The sequence below is a fragment of the Coturnix japonica genome, chromosome 10 (assembly GCF_054131305.1).
Source record: "Coturnix japonica strain WE chromosome 10, WE-NBRP24, whole genome shotgun sequence".
Taxonomy (NCBI): domain Eukaryota; kingdom Metazoa; phylum Chordata; class Aves; order Galliformes; family Phasianidae; genus Coturnix; species Coturnix japonica.
In genome coordinates, this window is record NC_140672.1 from 15,022,257 (window position 1) to 15,046,176 (window position 23,920).

At 43.9% G+C, this 23,920-nt stretch overlaps 1 protein-coding gene across 1 annotated transcript; it reads right to left on the minus strand.

The window, feature by feature from the left end:
• Positions 1 to 1,275: 1,275 nt before the first annotated feature.
• Positions 1,276 to 15,819, minus strand: LOC146759438 (obscurin-like). The gene is made up of 13 exons (XM_085510390.1): positions 15,700 to 15,819; positions 15,213 to 15,478; positions 12,207 to 12,473; positions 11,771 to 11,883; positions 10,901 to 11,054; positions 8,188 to 8,454; positions 7,295 to 7,564; positions 6,332 to 6,598; positions 4,605 to 4,871; positions 3,822 to 3,959; positions 2,786 to 3,052; positions 1,893 to 2,159; positions 1,276 to 1,283 (listed from the first exon to the last, which is right to left on the minus strand). The coding sequence occupies exons 2-13, from the start codon at positions 15,370 to 15,372 to the stop codon at positions 1,276 to 1,278; spliced, it is 2,445 nt and encodes an 814-aa protein (XP_085366516.1). The 5' UTR covers positions 15,373 to 15,478; positions 15,700 to 15,819.
• Between the last annotated feature and the right edge of the window lie 8,101 nt (positions 15,820 to 23,920).

Below are 23,920 nucleotides of genomic sequence, written 5' to 3' on the forward strand. Positions count from 1 at the left end.
AGGGATACAATGGAACTATGTGCTGCCTCAGCTTGCTCTTTAATATCCATGACATCATAATGCACAGAATCAAGAATGCCCTCAGGATCAACACAGGTGTCAGGCACTATGCTATGTTCTCCACCCTGAAACGTAATTTATAATCAGTTAAAACTGGTGAATAGCTGACTACATAATAGCTGTTATTTCTACACATAGTCTGGATAGCCACTATGAAGACAGCCATACAAGAAGTTTTTAATTTCAGCTTCAAAACCCACCTCACAAATTCACATACAACATGACAGTGATTCGTATGGGGGGAAGATAAGTGGCATTCTAGTAGTAACAGCTAATATATTTTATAGTATTTGATGACCACGCTCCCCTTTTTTTTCTTTTTTTTTTTTTTTTTTAAATATTACCCCAGATTGATCTCCTTCAAATTTAACGTACAAGTTCGGACTCCCCTTTACTTTGTATACAGCGTAAATTTTCATTTTGTGTTGCAGAAACAAGGAAAACGCCCAAATTCCCAAAGCTTTCTGAAACTGTTCTTAAGGCTCAGCAACTATTCCTGCTAGATGAAGAATAGATGTATCTTGCTCATCATACAGCAACACAGCATGCACTTCTTTGTAAACAGCCTTGTGTTTCTATAAGATGTGCCCATAACATTTAAATAGTAAAAAGGAAAATATTTAAGAAAAAAAAAAGGAAAATATTTAAGAAAAAAAAAAGAAAAATACCAGGGTGTCATGGTTTAATAATTTTGTAATTTTGCTATCAGTATTCCACATCATAACATCATATAAAGCATGAATAATTTTACTGCTCCCGAACACTTGCAGTATATTGATGATGTTGTCGTGTGGGGCCATATAGCAGCAGAGATTTTCAAGAAAAGAAAACAGATAATCCAAATTCTTTTGCAAGCTGGTTTTGCCATTAAGCGCAGCAAGGTGAAGGGGTCTGCCCAGGAAATCCAGTTCTTAGGTGTAAAATGGCAAGATGGGCATCGACACATCCCAGCAGATCTGATTGAAAAAATCACTGCTATGTCTCCTCCCACCAACAAGACAGAGACCCAATCTTTTCTGGGAGTAGTGGCTTTTGGAGAATGCATGTCCCAAACTACAGCCACATAGTGAGCCCCCTCTATCAGGTAACATGGAAGAAGAATAATTTCTCATGGGGTCCTGAGCAGCAGCAGGCTTTTGAGCAGAGAAAACAAGAGATAGCCCGTGCCGTGGCCTTGGGGCCAGTACAGACAGGACAGGACGTAAAGAACATCCTCTACACTGCTGCTGGAGAGAAAGGTCCCACTTGGAGTTTGTGGCAAAGAGCTTTAGGAGAAACCCAAGGCCAACCCCCGGGACTTTGGAGTCGAGCATATAAAGGGTCTGAGGAGTGCTACACTCCAACTGAGAAGGAGATCTTAGCCATGTACGAGGGGGTTCGGGCTGCTTCTGAAGTAGTTGGGACAGAGGTTCAGCTCCTTCTAGCACCTCGCTTGCCTGTGGCCCCCCTGTCACGGACACAGGTAGATTTTTGTTTAAACTGTGACAACTACCCAGAATGCAGGATAAGGGAATTTTTGCATAGAACTCTGGAGGACTATTTGTAACTCAGAAAGGTCAGAGATAGAAAGTTCACACTGATTTCTGGGTCACCAGCCTCACCGTACATCAGCATTTTTGGTTTTTAAATGATACATAAAGTTCTCAGTGGCACTGCTCTAGTTGGTAGTTCTTTCCCTTTCCGTGCAGCTTGCTCTGTGCATGGCTTGTGAACCGCTATTCAGGCCAGACAGCTGCAGCCCCAAAGACCTGCCATAAATGTACAAATTCTACCAGGATAATGTCTTGGTAGTGGAGAAACAGGATGCGCAGTCATATGGCTCTCACACATACCTTGTACAACCAGCTTGGCTCTGGACTGGGCATCACCAATGTCACAGGTGTACACGTCACTGTCACTTTTCTCCAGATTTTTTATGCACAGCTGCAGGTCTCGTCCTTTCTGTGCCCTCTTGTATTTCCTGCCAGGCCTGAGCTCAGCAATGCCTTTCCTCCATATGACGAAGGATGCGGCTTTCTCGCTCTGACATGTAAAAAGTGCACTTCCACTTTCTTCAGTTTTCACATCTGAAAGTTCCTTGATAAAGTAATTAGGTTTTTCTGGAAGGAAAAAAAAAAGGATGAGGGTGTAGGACAAAGGGATTTGTTACCCCAACAAGTCCCAAGCATACAGAGGTGTCCTGAATCTCCTTTGCCCTCATTTCAGAATATCACATAGAGATGCAAAGAGTCTAAGAAGAGCAGAGTCCACCCATTTACATAGGTTTGATAATTCCAGTAGATATCTGGAAAGTTCAATACCATTATACATGCGCTGGTAGGATCTCATCTGATAAACTGCATATAGTTTTGATTACACATATTCAATAGAGACTAATTCAGATTGCCATCTTTTCTTGGCTCACTAACACCCAAGATCATAGAATCATAGAATGATCACAGAATCATAGAGTGGCCTGAGTAGAAAAGGACCTCAAAGATCATCTAGTTTCAAACCCCCTCCAAGGGGTCACCAACCACCAGACCAGGCTGCCCAGATCCACATCACACTGGAGAATCATTCAGTTTCCAGATTATTTTAAGGAAAAGATTTTAATCCGTCATATTTTCTGAAAACTAAGAATTGATCCTGCTCATGGAAACAGAAGAGAAAAACATCACCCACATGCTGCAGATATTTACCTCGACTTCTCTACATGCCATCCCCAGTGTGCTTTTCAACTCACCTTGCACAGTGACCCTGGCTTTTGTTATGGAGTCCTCTGTCTCACAGGGGTACTCCCCACTGTCCTTGGCAGTAGAGTCATGGATGATCAGAATGGCCCCAGTTCCCTCCTGCTGCAAGTCGTACTTCTGGCTTTTTCTGATTGCTTTGCCATCCTTGTACCACCTGATGTTCAAATCCGGTTTTGACAGCTCACAGCTCAGGCTGATGTCCTGCCCTGCTGCTGCTGTCTTATCCTCCAGCTGTTTTGAAACCTCAGTAGGTTTTCCTGGAAGAAAACATTGCTTTTTGAGTAACATACACTTAGGGTAGGATGCCTCTCTCAAAATACATGCATCTACATGCTGGAGATAAGTTAGAGAGGCACTTGCAACAGACGCCATCCTACAGCCAGCAGTAATCTGCAAAGTACAGACAATAGAATTCCAGGCAGCATTTATTCTCTCTTAAATCTACCCAATTGAGGATGATGAACCATGTCTGAAAACTGCCTCTTTCTTCTCTCCACTCATCACACTGGGAGCCTCGGATGATGCTCTCAGATGCACATGTTCTAGATAGGAATTTGTTGTACAGCTAGATGATGTGAAGGCCATCCCTTCAGCTTATACTTAGAGGATATTTGCTCCCACAGTTCCCTCAACAGAGCATTCCTGATTTACTGGTAATGGAACAAGCTGTAGTGAGATGCCCATTGCCAACACTACCCCAGTGCTTTGGGTAGTTCTCACATTTGTGTCAAATGGTTCCTCCTTTTACTTATTTTTAAGAGAAATTCTCAGTGCTTCGAGGTTCAAGTAGAAGGTTGCTATTCACTTTAACCATATTATGAGTTAGCTCTCACGACAATCTTATCAGAAGACAGTTGAAGGAATCAGACCCCAGAATCTCTCCCATCTCATTACCTTTCACAGACAGAGAGGCTTTGGAGGTTAGACCACGGGCAGTAAAAACAACTTCCTCAGTGTCAGTAGGAGTCACACTTTTGATAATGAGAGTATATTTCAGACTCACGTTAGAAGCTTTAAATCACCCACCACTTTCCACTCTGCTTCCAGTCAGTGTCCAGTTGAACTCATCAATGCTTTCATGGGACGGAATGCATTCAAAAGTACAATCTTCTCCCTCCTGGATTTCAGTGTTTTTCAGCCGTTTGGTAATGCCACTATTCAGCTCTGGAAGGTGAGATAGGTTAGTATGAGGTTTATATGGAGAAAAGGCATTTGTGACTGACATGAGTAGCAGTACTGGTGTTTTAACTCAGGATTTGCAGAACATGGCTGCATTCCTTACTGAAGTATTCTCTAAGACATTCTCCACTCAGAATTACCAGAAAGCTATAAAAAAAAAAAAGAGACGTGAATCTCTTGTCTTTGCTCTGGAAGAACTACAATTAGAGCAGCTCAGTCCATGGAGCAGAATGAAGATTCAATGAGCTACAGAGGGAAAAACCTAACAGAGAGGACAACTCTAGGATGCTGCGTGAGAAAAAGGGTTTTGCCTATGACAAGAAATTAAATGTTTCTATTAGCTAATTTGTTACCAACCTACCCCTACTGGTGTTCAAACCATTTCTCCATTTTAGGGATGTTTAGAAAGGAAATATTTCCAGGACATTCTTGATGTGTCTGGTGATTTTCATGGCAAAATGAGATACATTTACATCAAAAGCAATGGGAATTTTCCAGACATCACTGTGCTAAATTGCAGTAATACACTTCTATTGTAGAAACTATTAAGGCTCGTGGGGGAATAGGTGTAAGACATAGTGACCACACTGAATGTGCTTTCAGCACTCCTTTACTTTCCACAGTACTTACCCTGAATGCCGACCTTTGATTTGGCAACATCAGTGCCAATATCACAGGTATAGAAACCTGCATCTGACTTCTCGAAGTCATGGATAAGGGGACATAGGGTCTTCCCAGACTGTGCCAGCTCATACTTGTTGCCAGAAGTGAGCAGAACACCGTCCTTCTTCCACACTGGTTTGACCTTCTCTTTAGAGACTTCACATTCCAATTTAATCACACCCCGCTCCTCACCAAAAACATCATCCAAGGACTTCACGAAGACAGCAGGCTTCTCTGCAATTAAACAGGCAAAACAGAACAATGTGATACAGAAGTTGAGACATTTCCAGTTGCTTTCAGATTTTTAAAGAGGGATAAATAAATCTTTACCAGCACTGACGACACCAATATAGAACCTAAAGTGGTTTCATGTCTGTTGACTGAATGCACTTTATGGAATTCTGAACTAATCAGTAGGAGAATACAGGGAACAGGAGGGACAGCCTGCATTGCCGGTAGGTGGGACTGATATCATATGAAGTAATTGGGATGCAGCTTATCTAAAGCTGGAGAGCTGGCATTGCCCTCACATGGAGCAGAGCTCATACAGCAGGCCACAGGATTAAGAGGATAAGCTGCTAAACACTTTTGATTTTCCTGTTTTATTGACTCCTTTTATCTATCTTCTATTTCACACATCAGATGTTTATACTGGGGAAAAAACTTCCACCAAATGCAAAAGAAAGGAGAAAGAGGAAATCCTTCAAACTCTGAGCGCATAGAGTAAAAGAGCTTAATTGATGGGGAGAGCAGATTAGAATCACAGTACCCTTAGAATTGGAAGAGACCCTTAAAGGCCATCTAGCCCAGCTCCCCTGCAATAAACAGGGACATTCACAGCTAGATCAGGTTGCTCACAGCCTGGTCATTAGTCATCCCAGAGGCAAAACACACACTGAATGATCTCTCCCTGCAGTCATAAATCCTTGGAGACAACAGCATTGACACTGCATGTTACTGAAGCAGTAAAAGAAACTGCTCTTGTAACTCTCCTTGTGCTAAATAAAATGATGATAAAAAGCAATGGAATGCTTTGGCAGGACACCAAAACCATCCTCCTTCCTTGATATCTGCTGCAATGGAACCTTCCACTGGAAGAAAGCCTCTGATGACTTGTCACCCCATAGAGGTGAGCTTTAGAAGCAGGACTGCTGCACAACACAATGAACTGGAGCTCCTTAGCATCTCTTACATCCAGGAGGGGTGTGATCAGACCCACCTATCACCTTCAGGTGCACTTTCTGACACCTTGTCTGACTTCACTGTCACTGTGCCAGCATCCTCAGGCTTAATCTGCTTCATTGTCAGTGTGCAGCAATTGCCAACGTTCTTGATGTCATTGTAATTGTTGGTGTAAAGGAGGTTGCCATTCAGGAACCATTCCACGTCCTCGTCATTATGGGACAGCTCGCAGGAGAAGACAGCAGAGCTCTCTTCTTCAATTTCCACATCCTGCAGGTGCTTCGTTACTTCTACATTGCGGGCTGTGGGGAAACAAGGTGAACTGTTACCACTGTTACTATAAATCATACTGGGATGTGGTAGAATGGTTGGACTAGATGATCTTTGTGTAATCTTCTCAGTGAAGATTATACATTTATAAAGTTAGCAGGAGAGAACGGCAGAAATCAACCAAGAGAAGAGAAATCTGAGGTGAAATAGGACATGGAAGAGGCCACCCTCCCTGCTCATACCTTCAGCTGTCAGCGTGGCCTCAGTCTCTGCAATTCCCGCCTTGCACTTGTACACACCAGCATCATCGGGCTTCAGCATCAGAATCTTGAGCTCTGCTGAATGCTTATCCCTCTTGATCTTGTACTTCTCAGAGGGCACGATGGGTGTGTGGCCCTTGAACCATTTCACAATTTTTGGAGAAGGCCTGAAGTCACAGGACAGGATGACAGAATGATGTTCCAAAGCTGTCTTGTCCTCCAACTTCCTGGTGATTTGTATATGGTAATCTGCAAAACAGGGGTGGAAGAGAAGAAAGGATGAGGACAATTGGAAGAAGAGGAAAGTCTCTTGTGTGTATTCCATCCCAATTAATTTCATCTTCACAATGGTTGTTTGAACCACTCTAAAGATAAAACAAACGATTGCCTATAGGGAATGCCATTGACTACATTTCTATAAAGTAATACTGTATATTATCTACCAAATGCAAGGTCCAGCTCTTGTTCTGTGCTTATTAAACTGCTCCCAGTTAAGGCTTTTATTCAAATAAGAGTGAGTTGAAAATATAACAAGTACTTTAGGATGTGAATGGAGACTCTTACGCTGCAACGGGAAAACAGCTGATAAAAAGCCTGGAAGTTTCTTTCAGATGAAATCAATGACAAACTGCATCAAATTTAGGTGCTACCAAACTTAAACTTGTCTACTTCAGAAATACAATTAATTTCACCTGATTTGACTTCTTTGGAATAGCCAAGGACAAAACCACAGCTCTTTAGATCTGAATAGTAAGCACATCACAACTATTCAAACACATATTTTACTGAGATGCAGCTGTCTCATTTAGTGTCCAACGACTTTGAACTGGAAATGGAGCAGACCCTCCAGACACACACACAATATTTCAACGACCCCAGTGAAGGAAGACTGTATGTTAATTAATTCTTCATCTTCATGATGTAAACCAAGCCTGGATATGTTACCTCTGACGAGCAGATTGGCTGTGGATTTGGATTTGACAATTGAGAACTGAATGGTGCCTGTCATATCAGTGGTGGTTTTCAGTATGGTCAGCCGGTGGATGGTGCCTTCTTGCTGCATAATAAAGGTTATGCCAGCCTGTAAGACTTCCCCACGTAGATACCACTTGGGAAGTTTCACAGAAGGAATGGATATCTCGCATTCAAATTTGGCTTCTTCAGGCTCAGTCACGTCCTCATCACACAGCTCCTTTACTAGATTAATGGATTGCTCTTTAAGAAGGATGGAACAAGAGAAAGCAGAGATTTAGAAGGAATGTAAAAAACCCTTACATTATCACCCTACTTACTCACGTCAGCATTACTGCACATGAACACTACACCTATCACCTCAAAATGCCTTAAAACATCAGTAAAAAAATAGTAGAAACAAAGGAATGTTGTTATGAAGTCAGACAATAAGACTGACAACCTGAAGAGAGCCCAGATCTTCTGATTCCCAGTCCAACATCCAAATCAAACCATGACCTTCCCATCCCGATATCAAACTCCTCGCATTACGAAGTGGAATAGAGGTTCAATGAAACACGGACATTGATAATTACTTTGGTTAAATACAGCAACTTAGCTCTGAACAACAAGTTTTCTCCTAGTAAAGGTCCCTGTAGCTCAAATGTAATGGCTCTACTTAGGATAAATTCATTTTCCAGGATGTTCTTGCCCTTATAATTGTAACAAGAAAAATATCGGTGGACTTTGGGAAAACAAAAAACCCTCTGAATTTAAATATTCATTTAATTTGCATTTTGTTTTCAAAGTAAGCGAGAATGGCTTTTGTGTAAATCTATCTGCATTCCACTGCCTTTATTTTATTTTATTATTATTACTATTTTTACCTTCAACAAAGAAATGAGCACTGCTTTTATCATCAAAAACATCACAAGTGTATGTATCCTCATCTTCATAATTCGCATCGTTGATGATGAGTTTCTGATACACGCCATAGCTCAAAATTTCATATTTGTCACTGGGATGAATTTCAAGATCCTTTTTGTACCACTTCACTTTAGCATTGGCACGAGACACCTGGCACTCCAGGAATCCCCGATGCTTTTCAAGTGCAATCTTATCTTGCAGAGGCTTCACAGTTCTCTCAGGCAGCTCTAAAAAGAGGAAAACAAACAAACAAATATATGTGTGTATGTATGTATGTATGTATGTATATACACACATTATATATATACATACGTATATATACACATTATATATATACATATGTATATATATACATATGTATATTATCTATATATATATTGATCAATATATTTTATATATATATATATGTTATATATATATATAATGATCAGCACAGTTTCTGTGAGAGAGGCTAACTCAGTAGTGATAGTTCTTCTATGAATGATTACTTAGATGGTGACGCTTTGTTAAGCACTTGATCTAACGCACAGCAAATAAAGAGCTAATTAAAAGAAGACCTGTTATCCCTATTTTACCACTTGGATGGCTAAATTTCAGAGGTAAGGAGTAATTTTCTCAGCACTGTACAGCAGTGAAGTGGCAAAGCTGGGGACTGAACTCTTGAGTAGTGTGCTAACTCAAATGTCTCCCTTTTCTTCATCACACTTAACATCATATATATACCCTAACATTGTATATATTAAAAAAAACCAACCCTGTGCTCTTTTCCTGTGCCTAATACAACTCCTCCAATCTCTGTGCTCTGCCAGGAGGGACATGTCTAAATAGGGTGGCAGATACACGCAGGAGATAAATATTTCCACTTCCCTCAGCCAACACTGCTCTGAATTTTTATGGGACACGTCGTTGGATGAAAAGGCATTTGACAAAGAAGGAAAAGAAGAAGTTTAGTCTGCTGTGTCATTCTCTTGGTAGCCAGAATAACTAACCCTCGCCAGTGTTAGTTCAAAAATAGGCAGATTTTATCTCCTGACATGAGCAGTAATTCAAAGAAGCTCGTATATGATCCAGTATCCTGCATATTCACTGCAGGCAGGCAAAGACATTATGAGATAAGGGAGATCTACACATCACTCGTTATGAACACCTCATAAAGATAAAACCACACACAAGGGGAGAGTTTATGAAGAGGACTACTCTTGGACTGCTTTCCAAGAGGCATCAATTAGTAACTCTCTTTGCTCATTTTTCACACTACTCTACAGTGTCCTCCTGAGCCCCCTTACTCCTGTTGCCAACTGCTGATGCAGGGAATCCTGAGGAACCAAGGATTCGTAGTTGTTCCATCAGTAGTCCTTGGTCAGCTCTCCCTCCCTGCCCCTTCTGTTTTGATCCCACTAACCAAATTTTAGTTAGTCTGAAAAGAGGATGGAAACCTCCGCAGCAATTAGTTTCTAAATATCTTGCAATGGGCAGCTTGTAGGAGCCCCATCTCAATGCCCACAGCACAGGAGGCAGGACTGCTTAGCCCATGCACTAGTGCATTTACCAGCACAGATGTAAGCCCAGATCTATGCACACCAAATCCAGGCTCTCAGTTTGCACAAGGAGGCATCCATGGAGCTGAAGTATTAGGCAGATATTGTGGTGGGGCAGCAGTTATTGAGACGCCAGACAGAAAGGACACAGATAACTTGGCAACTCAGCTTTACCATTATGACTGCTGATGGAACATCTAATTTCACTGCTCAAAAGAGAACTTACATATAACTGGAAAGGATGAAATTCACAGGGGAAACCACACACAGACACACACAAAAGCAATACAAAGGAGATGAAGGATTGTTCACATACTGGTGATTCACTCTGAGACGCAAGCAAATGAAAGAGTATCCCCAACCATTTGCCTCCCCAAATGCTAAATACATAAACACTCCTTGCAGTGATAGCTCTGCCAGACGTGAGTCATACACTGTAAAACCTTACAGGGTCTATCAGTTTAACTTCAGAAATTCATTACACCACCAAAAACAGACCATCGTGTCCAGGCTGGTCCATTTCAGCTCTTCAAACCTGTCGGTAAAACTGCCCAAGAGCTGAAATGCTTACCAGCAAAAGCTAAAAACTGTAAATCAAATGTAATAAGCTGGCTTTGTCTACTGTATAGAAATGATGCCTGAAAAAAGAAAAGAAAAAAAAAAAAAAAAAAGAACCTAAACCAGAACAAATGGAATGGCTGCATAAAACAGCCAGTACTGAAACTGCAATGCAACCTGGTTGCAGACTGAGAGAGAAAATGAGAGTTCACCACAGTCATGGGACAGGACACATGTTCATGTTCATGCTAACACTGAACCCAAGTGGCCACATGAGGACAGCATCTAGTAGGAAATCAGAAAAAAGCATCCTTTCAGAAGTCCCTTTGGCAGGTGGCATTTACCAGGGCACAGCAGACCCGTGTGTTCAGTAACAAGTCTGATGCTTCAGAGCCCAATGATGAGCTACAAACTGGGGTTTAACCAGTGCAACACAAGGAGGGAAAATCTGTCTTGAGCATAAAGAAGAAAGAGAAAGGTATCCAAAAGGACTAACGAAGAAATGCTCAAACTGCCCAGGAAGCATTTCTTCCTGTGGTGCAAAACACAGTTTATTTGCTCATTCAGGTAAACATACCACGAACCTTTAGGGTAGCTGATGTCTTGTCTTCAGCTGCTTGGCACGTGCATGTTCCCTGATCTTCATATTCACACTTGTGAAAAATGAGACTTCTCTTATTTCCCTGGGAAGTAATGCCCACTTTTTTACTTTGATGGAGCTCCTTCCCATCCTACAAGGGAAAATATCAAGTCAGATCTCCATGAGTCCTTCCATCTCTGCACTGAGCAAAGGGAGCCTTCAGATCTATGCTTAATTCACCCACTCCCCTAGAATTAATGGAACTGTGCTTACTGGAACATATGTTGAAGCTTAAGCACAGTGCAGTGTTTTCAACATGTAGGAATGGCTATAGAACATGCATAAATTCTGGCTGACCTATGACAGCTTAAAGCACTGCGGAGGACTGTTAACAAGCTCGTTTGGACATCACCTTGAATAAATGATGTTATCCCCAAGTAAGGGAAGGAACAGCTGAGCACCGGGGAGGTACAGAAAGTGCCAGAGCAAATTCTCACACTGTCACATGCAAAGAAAACTGAAATTTCACCCTAAAACCCAGTTCACAACAAGGCTACAAAATCCTGGCTGAGAATTTCTGTGTTAGAGTTGAAGCTCAAGACTGTGCTCCAACCAACAATATTTTGTGCAGCAAGACCTCAGGAGTTCACATGAAACCCAAAACAAACTTCCATTTCAACTTGATAAATGAACTCAGGACATAATATCAAAGAGGGCTGATCTGGGCAAGTAAAAGAGCATAAAGAAAAGAGAGCAGTGCAAAAGCTATCAAGCAAAAGCTCAGACTTGCATCCCTTGGAAGTGAAATTAAAGGCTCTCATTCATTTCCAGAGAAGTCAGAAAGGAAAATACCATTACATGCCATACCTTGAACCACTTGACGTCTACCTTGGGCCTGGACAGCTCACACTCAAATGTGACCTTGTCCTTCTGAGTGATGCTAATGTCTGCCAATGGTTTGCTGATTTTCACAGGCAGTTCTGAGAAGGAGAAAGAAGGATGTGGATTTAGTTGGGAATTAGGTCTCTAGGAGCATCTGGCATAAGGAATAATGAAAGGCAGTGCCTACTCTCCATGCTTACTAGAACATGTCATTAACAACAAAAAAACCTATTGTTTTGAGCACATTATCATTACTTGTGCTAGGGACAATCATGTTACAACAATCCTCTTGATATCTGAGGGATACTCTGGTGGCAATGGCCCAGTGCATAACATTCTTTGCAGCTGGAAGGAAAGCTGGTTCTGCTGTTCAAGTCATCTGGGACAGGAGCAGATAATCACACCTTGCACCAACCAATACCTGTCACAGTGAGCCTCCCCGATGAATTAATGCCTTCTGCTTTAAAGGAAATGAGTCCTGCATCTTCAAGGGTCACAGAAGAAAGTGTCAAGGAATGTTTCTTCCCCTGGACACCCATCGTGATATTTGGTGCAGGCTTCAGCCGCACGCCGTCCTTCTGCCAAGTCCCTTCCACATCCTCATGGGACACCTCCACCGAAAAGGTGACAGTTCCCTTCTCAGGGAATTCCAGGGGCTGCAGACCTTTCACCAGCTTCATCTGCCGCACTGAAAGACAATGGGGAGAGGTTGGAGATTTCACACCAGCATCTGAGAAATAGAATCATCAAAGGAATCAGAGAAAGGTTTAGGTTGGAAGGGACCTTTGAGATCATCCAGTTCCAAACCCCCTGCTGTAGGCAGGGATGCTTCCCTCTACACCAGATTGCACAAAGCCCCATCCAGCCTGGCCTTGAATGCTTGAATAGCATCAGGACTTCCAAAACAAGTTACTTCCCTCTTCCTCTCCCAGGTACACTATCTGCCAATTAAGCAACAGCCTTTGCAAAGAAGAAATCTTGTTCATAACCAGGTCCATGGGTGCTCTTAAATCGATCCTTCCAGATGGAAAAAAGATTTCAGGTGGTCTCCTAGATTTTACCCCTTTTTGTGTTGCACACAAGACTGAAAAAAAAATTACTTTTGCAAAGTTCTTCTTGTCATAAGGAAACAAACATTTGGGGAATGGCAGAATGAGGTAAAATTTACCTTCACGTCATTTGAAATTTCACTCTCATGTTCTTGGTGTGGTTTCTCCTATAATTATTTGGACTAATTAAGCTTTTCCCTGATGAAAGCCTAGAAGTATATCACAAGAAGGACCAACTTACCCATGACCTTTTATTTGTCTTACTCAAGCATCTCCTCCTGACCAGAACTGACAATAAAATATTCAGCCAGACTACAGGTTTGAGCATCTGAGTTGTTTCTAGGATCTCCTGCAAACTTAAGCTTGGAACACACACTTGTCTTTTGAATAAGTGTCTTTTATAGTGCAATAAAACAACAGGTTTTCACATGGCTATTCCTCATTTACCTTGCTCTGAAATCATTCTCAAACCATGAGGGATCAGTCCAGGAAGAAGGAGAGGAGAGGGGAAGTGAAAGGAGAAGTCCACGGTTCTCTAATATCAGGCTTCTTAGCCTAAAGCTCAACAGCAAATAGCAGTCCACTTCCCCACATTGCTAGACTCCGAGCATTTAAAGAACACCAGCTCACCTCATTATGAGCTCTAACATAGCCAAAGGAATTCATATATTCAAATATTCTCTTGAGTGATGAGAAATATGGAGCATAACTTCAGACTTCTGCTGTTAAACTCTCACTTCTATCATAAACCAGGGCAAGAGTTCAATGCTGTTTTAGATGGAGGACACATATTTTAAATAACTCATCTCATTAAGGCTTGGATTCCCTACTACAATTAGCTAAATTCCAGTTTGGATCATGCTTCACCTTGGATCACTTAGGGCTTCAGCCACTTAATGGAACTAACTCAGTTAAAGGTCAGGGGTAAAATAAAAACTCTCTTGGACTAGCAGAGAGATTTGCAATGGAGTAACTGAAGTAAGGATGGGAGACTGAAGGTGTTGGGGAAGACATCCAGGCTTTAGCTACAGGGCATGCATGCAGAATCACAAAACAAAGGCCAGTCAGAGAAATCAGAGCTTCGTGAGAATTAAGGTGAGGTTGTTTCTACATGCCCACCCTATCTGCCAGTGTAAAACCTGCCAGTGAAAAAAAGGAAAGCTACAGATGGGTGGGGAGAATTGTTGGTGAAATTATTTGTGATATTTTTGCTAATAATATGCTCAAAATCCTGGAGCAAGACTTCAAGTTAAGCAACTCAGTCTGTGTAAGTAGACTTACAGAAGGGAACCATAAAGCTTATGGAAGGGAACTGTCAAGCTAATCCACAGCTAAAACAGAGTAGAGACGAATTGCAGGAGCTTGTTTACTTTGCAGAAGTGTGAGCTTTAACCACTGCTGAGCTCCCAGTACAAAAGTCTGAACCAATGCAACAAACCAACCCGTCCATGTTGTACGACAGAATGTACTGACACCACCAGAACACAAAATTCTATGGCTGAAAATACCCGCAAAAATCATCCAGCCCTTCTCCATTGCTCCAGGACATGCTCAGCTATTTGTGCCCCAGATATTTCACTAACCTTTCCTGAAACCCACAGTGAAGGCTTCAAAGCCCCTCCAAATGACTTATCCACTCATCCAACCATTAAAAAGCTTTTTTGTTGTAGAACTTGCATCTTTGTTATTGCAATTGAAGTCCATTATTTCTGCACAGAGAACAGATTGTTTGCTTCCACTTTCTAAGAGCCTTTTATGTACTCAAAGCCTGCTATCAAGCCTTTCAGTACCTGTTGATGACCTACACAGCAGCAATTGGTGGCAGGGGCTTTGTAGACAAAAATCAGATAGACCTTCAATTCTGTCCTTGTCCATTCCGTAGCAAACATGACAAAAGGATGCAGGAAATAGGACAGAAGTACAGGGCTACAGCTGAGACACCGTTAGCTTACTTGAAAGGAAAGCATCCATAGATAGATGCACTGTTGTGTTTTTATTTTTATTTTTTCATTTAACTCTGACTGCTTATAAAGAGATGCTTTGAAAGACATGCTTTGTAGAGAAGAACAGATGGATAAGCAGGGAATAGGTTGCTAATAGCCTTACAGATGAAGAAAAACAGACTGCACCAGAGTGAGAAATTCCAGAGGAGAATCAGCTAAGAGCTTATGTCAATGACATGGCTGAGGGCTGCTGGGAAGACTGCCCTCTCTTTCACCTTATTTCAAGCATTACAATGGTGTCCAAGCCCAGGGCTGTGTCTCCCTGCCCCCATGGCATGTAGGGCTGGCAGTAGCCACTGTGATAATAGAGAAGACCTGAATCCAAGTTAAAATCACATCCAGTGTCTTTACAGACCTTGCAATCATTCCACTTACTTTCCACATTGATCTTGGCTTGCCTCTTGTCGTCAGGACTCTTGCAGCAGTAAAAGCCCCTGTCTGCAAAGGAGATGTCCTTAACTATCAAGATATGCTTTGTTCCCTCAGCTTTGATCTCTGTTTTTTCACTGGCCTTCAATACAATGCTGTTCCTCATCCACTTGACTTCTGCAGGCTTGCTCAGCTCTACCTCCAGGGTCACTGTGTCTCTCTCTCTTCAACAGTTTTAGGCTCCAGTTTCTTCTTGAATGAGACTGAGGCCTCTGATCAATGTGAAGAAATAACAGTAAGAACACAGAGAATCCACAAAACAGTTTTTTTTATAAAGAATTTAAATGGTGGTTCCAGTGCCAGTGCATTCAGGGGAACCCTACTTAAGGAAGCAAAATTCCATATCGTCACCATAACCAGAGGAAAGGCAATATGAAACCCACAAACCACAGCACCAGTGACAGCCTATCAATGGGGCATTACAGCCCCTTACCTCGGACTCTGAGATTGGCTGTGCTTTCTACGCCCTCAGCACTGGCAGAGATTTCAGCTGCATCTTCCAGTGTCAGATCGGTGATGGTGAGGCTGTGGTTGGTGTCCTTCTGTGAGATCACGAGTTTCTTACTGGCTTCAATCTTGACACCATTCCTGAACCAGGTGACCACAGCATCACTGGGAGAAACAGTGCACTTGAACACAGCCTCTTTGCCTTCTTCAGAAGCCACGTGGTTGAGGCTCGTAACAAATTTCACCACCCTGGGAGCTGATGGAGAAGAAGAAACCACTTAGGAGCACATAAAAGATGTGTCCCTAAGTGTATGAGCTCGTTTATGTTTGAGCACCTTCAAAGAGCCAACAGAGTCAATGATTTTATTGGAAGCATCAGATTTTATGACTCGCAGGAAGTGATCACCATAACTCACACTCACATCCCCTGTCTGTAGAGGAGATCCTCCTTGCATCTACAAAGATGCAAGAAGAAAAGAGGCAAAGAAGGGGTAAAAAAAATCCCATCTTACATTTGGGATGCTTAATTCCAGCCTTGAAGGCTGATTTGCCCACTTAACTGCTGTGCTCTTCAGAAGCAGTTGTTCCACAGCTATTTTGAGAGAAAGAAATTTTGTACTTGGCTCTTAACACAGAGAACAGCATAAACACACAAATGAACTCAGCTTTGCAGTGTTGTAATGGCTGATGAGGGAAGCCAAGGATCCTTCCACACTGTCAGCCTTCATTTCCAGAGACATACCTTTGGGGGTGATGGTAATGCTGCTCTTGTCATCTCTGGACTCACAGAAGTACTCTCCCTCGTCCTCAGCCTGGATCCCTCTTATTGCCAGAGTTCTTCTGACCCCTTCCTCATCAATCTGGAAACGTTTGCTGGGTTTGATCTCAACTGCATTCCTGCACCACACCACCTTCCCTTTGGCATGGCTCACTTCCTCTTCCTCTAAGCCACATAAACAGCTGCTTAGTGCTCCCAAAGCGAATGCTCACCAGTTGTTTCCAACTTGAAGGTCATCTTCTGGCCAGCAGCCTTGCAGATGTATTCTCCAGCATCTTTCTTCTCCAGCTGCTCCACAACCAGATGCCGTGTTTTGCCCACAGATTCCATTCTGAACTTTCTGGAGGAGGCAAGCAGTCTTCCATCCTTGGATCATTTTACTTCGGTTGGATCCTGTGCTACTTCACAGCTGAGGGAGGCACTTGCTGCCAGGGCAGCACTCACCTCTTTCTGCACCTTCTCCTGGTTTATAAACACAGGTTTTGGCTCTGAGGGAAGAAAAGAAAAAGTATTGACTGAGGGACTGACATGTGAGCATCTTGCAGGTCTTTATATACCGGTTGGAACAGGTTTAGGTTACCACTTGTGCCCAAACTAATAGCCTTCACTAGAGAATATCAGCTCTTCTGTTGAAACAAAGTGTCAAATCTAGGCAAGAAAGAACCTAGGAACTGAAGGAACCAAGAGGGTCCTTGAACACCAGTCCCATGGTTGCAAGTCACTATGCAAACATATTGAACCCAAAAGAACATCTGTCCTGCAGGCAACCAAAACCTGAGTTCCTTTTGCTTAAGACCCACTGTGAAACATCAAAACACATAAACATGTGATAGTCAAACCACTGGCTGCCTTTTCATGACCCAGAACAGTACTCCTGGCTTCCTGAACAGACTCCTCATGGCCTCTACCATTGCCACAACTGTGACTGTCAAAGGCACAAAGGAAATATGCTCACCAACGCAGTCCTTTGTTCTTTGTGTGTGATTTGCAGATATCTATTTTACTTTGAGCTCTGGCAATAGTCAGCTCTACCAGGTCTCTTACTGTGAGTAGCAGACTCACCTATCCAGATGCAGCCTCCAACATAAAGGCATAGTAAAAAGGCAGTGTACTACTAGGAGAAGTTCCTGCTTCTCCTGCCATGAAAGGCTGCACGTACAACATGCACTCCAGCCTCACTGAACATACTTATCTTAGTCAAATGTTTCGGTGAACAGGAATTACAGTTTGGGATCTCAGGCACAGGAGAGATTTGAATAATATCTTGAATATTGCTTCCATTGTACATATATCAGTAATTATTATTCTACAGACAGACTGAAACAGGTCGTTGTGCCATACTAAAACCAAATACTTTCTACAAACCCAGGCAATCAAGTATAGGGAAAAATCCTCAGCACAGACTACTGCAACTGGATCACTGTATAATAGAAACTAGATTTTACTTGACTGTTCTCTGCTGTATTTCAGACAACACCTGTCTCACCTGTGACATGAATCTTGAAGGTGAGTTTCTGGCCAGCAGCCTCGCAGCTGTACTCCCCTGCATCTTTCTTCTCCACCTGGCTCAGCACCAGCCGACGCTGTTTGCCCTCTGACTCCACCTTGAACATCTTGCTCCAGGTGATCAGTTTCCCCTCCTTGTACCACTTCACCTCCATCTTCTCCTGGGCCACCTCGCAGCTCAGCGTGGCATTTTCTGTTGGTGCAGCCTTCACCTCCTTCTGCACCTTCTGCTTGTTGATAAAGGCATCCTCTGCTTCTGGAACTGGAAAACATTGGGTAAAATAGACATTAGATATGAACAGCTTGTGACTGGAAGATATTTAAAGCTGCTTCTGTGTCGTATTGGGCCATTTCCCGGAGCAACACTGCTTTACAGTGTTTATCACACATTCTAATGCATCCTCAGCACAGTCCATATGGTCATCCCATCCCTCTGGGTAGTCTTTACTATCAGCTGGGACTCCTAATTTTCAGATTTCTTCAAATGAAGACAATGACAGATCTATATATATAGATATATATATACCACACCTACACCCCCAAATCTGCTACAACTCCATATTCTCCCCATATTTGCCCCCGACAGCCCCCAGTAGCCCCATATCACCCTAAGGCCCCCACAACCCTCTATCTCTCCATACACCACCCCTTAAAGCCCCATACCTGCCCATATCCTCCAATAGCTCCCCACAACCCCTACGCACCCTCAGAGCCCCCTAGAGCCCCTAGTCCTCCTATGGCCCACCACAGCCCCATATGCCCCCTAGATTCCCCCTCAACTCCCTTTACAGCCCCTGCACAGCTCTATAGAACAGTCTGATAGAACTACCTCTAGTAGAAGCAATCTCCACACAGAGATCCTTTCCCAGTGGCACTCAGCCCTTCAGTGGGGTCTAAGAGAGCTGCAGCCAGACTCAAACACAACTGCTCACACAGCTCAGCTGCCTTCACCTGTGCTCCTGACGCTGACACATTGCAGCCCCACATCCCCCTCTGCCCCCCCCACAACGGCCACTCCCGCGCACTGCGGCTCAGCCAATCGGAGCCGGCGGAGCTGCCGCTGCCCAATGGGAGGCCGGGGGAGGCCGGCGCTGGGACGGGGAGAGGAGAGAAGAGACAGAGGCAGCACTGAGGTGGGATGGGCTGATGGGGAGTGCGGGGAGGACAGGGGGGTGTGGGGCTGTGGGGGGGCAGAGGGGGATGTGGGGCTGCAATGTGTCAGCGTCAGGAGCACAGGTGAAGGCAGCTGAGCTGTGTGAGCAGTTGTGTTTGAGTCTGGCTGCAGCTCTCTTAGACCCCACTGAAGGGCTGAGTGCCGCTGGGAAAGGATCTCTGTGTGGAGATTGCTTCTACTAGAGGTAGTTCTGTAAGACTGTTATATAGAGCTGTGCAGAGGCTGTAAAGGGAGTTTATGGGGACTCTAGGGAATGTTTTGTAATGCCTGCTGGGGCTGCAGGCAGCATTGCCTTCCTCCTTAGGGGGCAGGTTTAATCACAAACCTCCCTATTTCCTCTCACAAATGTCCTACAAACCATGTCTGGGCAGTGCTGTCTCGGCCTGGATCTCAGCTCCTGAGACTGTCAGATGTGAAGCAGCAGCAGCTGGGACAGGGCTGGCTCTGTGTGCCCTCTGTGGGTCTGTGGGCACAGAGTGGGGCAGAGGGATGACTGTGAGAGGGAGGAATTGCCCAGCCACTAGAAAGAGGAAATCAGCTGAAAAGGGGAGATTTGAGAAGCACTGAGGCTGTGGCTGCTTTGACAGTAAGAAGAAACCAAGCTGTCACTGTGCAGATGGGAACTCCAGTAGGAGAGCTGTGGTGGCTTTACAGATGGCAGACAGCAGCTGGAGTGTAGAGCCAAGGGTAGGGGGGGGATCTTCCTCTTAGCAATGCCATGCAAAGAATGATGCAGACTCCTGCAGGGTCGGCTTTGCTGTGTGACCCTGGGTGGAAGCAGCTGGAAGGTCTCAGCCCTTCTGCGTTATCCCAGGAGCTGGGGCAGTGCTCGGTCTCATCCCACCCCTGCTAATAGCAAATGCAGAATCCCTTATCTGAGTGCCCTTTTCTCTCATGTAGAGTCACCGACCCTGGGAAGTTCAAGAAAAGTTTGGATGTTGTGTTGAGGGCTATGATTTAACTGGGAAGTATTGGTGATGGTTGGACTGGATGATCTTATAGGTCTTTTCCAACCTTGATAATTCTATGGAGTTGTAGCAGATTGTGGGTGTGTAGGTGTGGTATATATATGTACATCTATGGGAATATCCGTATGAAAAAGATAGATCCATGTGTGTTCTGGGCTGCACTGAAAAAGGGGTGGCCAGCAGGAGAGGGAGGTGATTGTCCCCTCCTGCTCAGCTCTTGTGAGGCCCTATTAGCAGCACTGTGTCCAGGCCTGGGAAGGATGTGGAGCTGTTGGGGTGGGTCCAGAGGAGGGCCACTGTGATGGTTAGAGGGCTGGAGCAGCTCTCCTATGAGGAAAGGTGGAGGGATCTGGGCTTGTTTAGCCTGGAGAAGAGAAGGCTGCGGGGAGACCTCATTGTGGCCTTTCAGTACTTGAAGGGAGCATATAAACAGGAGGGGGAATGGCTGTGTATGAGGGTGGATAGTGATAGGAGAAGGGGGAATGGTTTTAAACTGAGACAGGGGAGGTTTAGGTTGGATCTTAGGAAGGTGTTTTTCGCCATGCTCACACCATTTTCAGTGAGCTGGATGAGTCTGTTGTTGGCATTTTAATACCATTTACCAGTCAGGCAATATGTATGGAGTATTTGGCTCTCTCTACAGTCATGAATGTTTGAGTATCTTCAACATGTGGCTCATTGCTTCCATTTCAGGCTGCCCAGAGAAGCTGTGGATGCCTGTCCTTGGTGTTGAAGGCGAGGCTGGATGGGTGATGGGCAGCCTGAGCTGGTTAGTGGGCAGCAAGCCCATGGCAGGGTGTTTAGAACTGGATGATCTTGAAGGTTTCTTCAAACACAAGCCCTCCCGTGATCCTATGATTCTGTGATTTCATTCAGGTTTATGAAGATGAGATGAGTTCTCCTGAATGCGCTGCTCTCCATAGGATTATACTTGGAGTTTTAAATTATAATTGGGTGACTTAAACCAGACACCAAACTTTCTGATGGCCAAAATGAAATGAAATCAATCCTTTACTGTGTCAGTAGTCTGTAACCAGAGCCCATCAGGTAATTCCCAGCCTCCTGCCTGTATCAGTGGCTGCACACAGTGAAAAAGTCTGATGGGATTTTAACCTCTAAAACGTTCCAAAGCAACCAGAGGGTGAATATATTCACTGTGCAAATACCTGCAGGAATAAGCTTCATGTATGTCCTCAGGTACCACAGTAGTTAATGGTGGGACTCAGTAGGTCATGCTGAAAGTTGAGTCTGCTGATCTTGAAGGTCTTTTCCAGCCTACATGACCTTATGCTAATATTTCTGTATTTATTTCTGTTCAGCTCTCAGAAAACCTCCCACCCAGCCCCCAGTTGACCCCGTGGTGAAAAATAAAACAGAAACCTCAGTGACGCTGGCATGGTCCCCTCCAAAGATGCAACGCCCCATTCCAATCAATGGCTACATTGTGGAACCCAATAAACTAACTGGCTTCACCTGGGTGAGGTGCCACGAGTCTCATGTCCCTGTCCCAGAGTTCACGGTGAGCAATCTGTCTGAAGAGGCTGATGATCAGTTCCGAGTGTCTGCAGTCAATGCGCATGGACAGAGCCCGTCTCTGGAATTCCCAGGGAGCGTGCACCTTGGTAAGCACAAAAACCCCAATGGAAATTGGGTCAGTGTGTGCTGAGCAGCTGTGTTGGTTCCCTAAAGATGTTTCCTTTGACTTTAAGGATAGTAGTGCATTAACACACCAAAGGCTTTCCCTTATTCCTAGTTCTCCTATCTCCTATCAACTTCCAGCTACCACTAAAGTGATACAAGTTCTGTTTCTGTGACAGAGACATGAAAATCCTTATCTCTTGATATCTCACATGTGCAAGAGGCATAAATTTCTGTAACAGATCTGAAGCATAGAAGTGCTTCTTCCAGCACTCATGCAAAGGGAGAAGTAGAAATGTACCTATGATTTAATCTTCCATCTTTAGATGAGATACCAGACTTGCATCTAAAGAGCATTAAGACATCCATGTTGTTGTTCCTCAGAACCAGTCCTGGCTGTGAAATCCCCCCTAACAACTGGTGAAGCTGTACCTGGAGGGGATGCCATGTTTACTATTGACCTTACAACAACGTGTTGCGGCACTTGGTACCTCAATGGTAAAGTCTTACAGGAAAGCGAGACCTGCATCATCAAGAGAACCCAAACTACTCACAGCCTAATCATGAAGAACGTCACCAAGAACGATGATGGAGCAGAAGTGAAATTTGTTACCAAAAATGTTGATGTCAGCACCAAGATGAGAGTGAGAGGTATTTGCTTTGATCCTTCTCCTTTCCTCTTCCAGTCAAGGCATAGTTGCTGTGATCTGATGATTAGAACTGGGGCTGCAGGCATTCACTGACTGTATCAAATACCTGAAATTGCATCCCATGGACTGACGTGAGTCCTGGTAATGACCTAAACATGATAGCACTGAGTGTAGGGTAAGCCAGTCTACCCAGCTGCTTGGTATCTGAACCAGATTGCTTCATGCCAGCTGATGAATGTCTGCAGTTCACAGCTACTGGCCAGTGCATTCAGTCAGCAGGTTTACCACTGCATCACCATAGAGCAGTACTTTCAGCTCCAGGTTCAGACAGCCTTTCTGATTGCACTGGAATAGTTTAGAAGTAGGGGAGCAATCATTCCAATAATATCTCTATCAATCAGCTTTGCATGACCAAATAGAACAGATAAACATTCATTATGGAAGGACCTGTTTGTCATTGGGTGGAAACCTCTGCAGAAGCATGTTTAGAGCATTCTTAATCAGTAGAAGGAGATGTTTGGTTGATTTTTAATTAGTAAATCCGGCAAGAAGACCAAATGAAATATCTTGAATTGCTCAGCACTGACACAATGCTGAGTGCAGGAACAGAAGGTGATACTTTTTCAGAGATGTTGCAGCAAACATTGACCACGTTAGCCTGATATCAATTGAACTAACGAGGCCTTTGCTCCTGACAGGTGCTGCAGTGAGATTTACCAATAAGAGCAAAGATGTAGAAAAGATCTCCGCTCGGCTGCATGAGGAAGCCAAATTGCAGGCTGAGCTTTCAGACACAGGCGCTACTGTGGAGTGGATGAAGGATGGGAAGGAGCTCAAGGCCAGTGAAAATTATGAACTGCAAATTGTGGGGAAGAAACACACCCTGAAAATTCACAGCGTCTCAATGGATGATGCTGGAAGATGTCAGTGCATCTGTGAGGGGGATAAAATGCTCTATCAGCTTTCAGTGAAAGGTATGTGACAGTCTGGGCTGTCCTCTTCCTGCCCAGGGCCAGCAGACTGCATTCACCTGACTCCCCGACAGTCCAGCTGTTGTCAGACAGCATGTGGGGTGTTTTCAGTGGCTGTTTTGACTTGAACTGGCCAATCTGCTTTGTAGAGCCATTTGATTTCTGTGTTCTGTCCTGTGATTCGTCCCTAAGATATAGAGGAAATCAAGGGAAAGATAGGAAAAAGAGCATCCCAGCCTTCCTGCTCTTCTCTCAGGGTGGCCACGAGAGATGATGTAAACAGCTCTTTTTGTAGCAGTGATCCCAAGTGTAGAAGAGACCTGTGAAGAGTCACAGGGATGTTTACTTAGCTGTCATTCCACGGTGGGCTTTTTCTGACACAGATGTAGAGAGAAACTGAACTTTCCCACGCAGGTCTCTGTTTTGCTGCAGGGTGTAGGTCTGATCTCTGAGATCCACACGCTGGGCCTTGATTGCAATAAATGAGAGCCCTTTGTTTGCTCCAGTGGAAGACTTTCCATT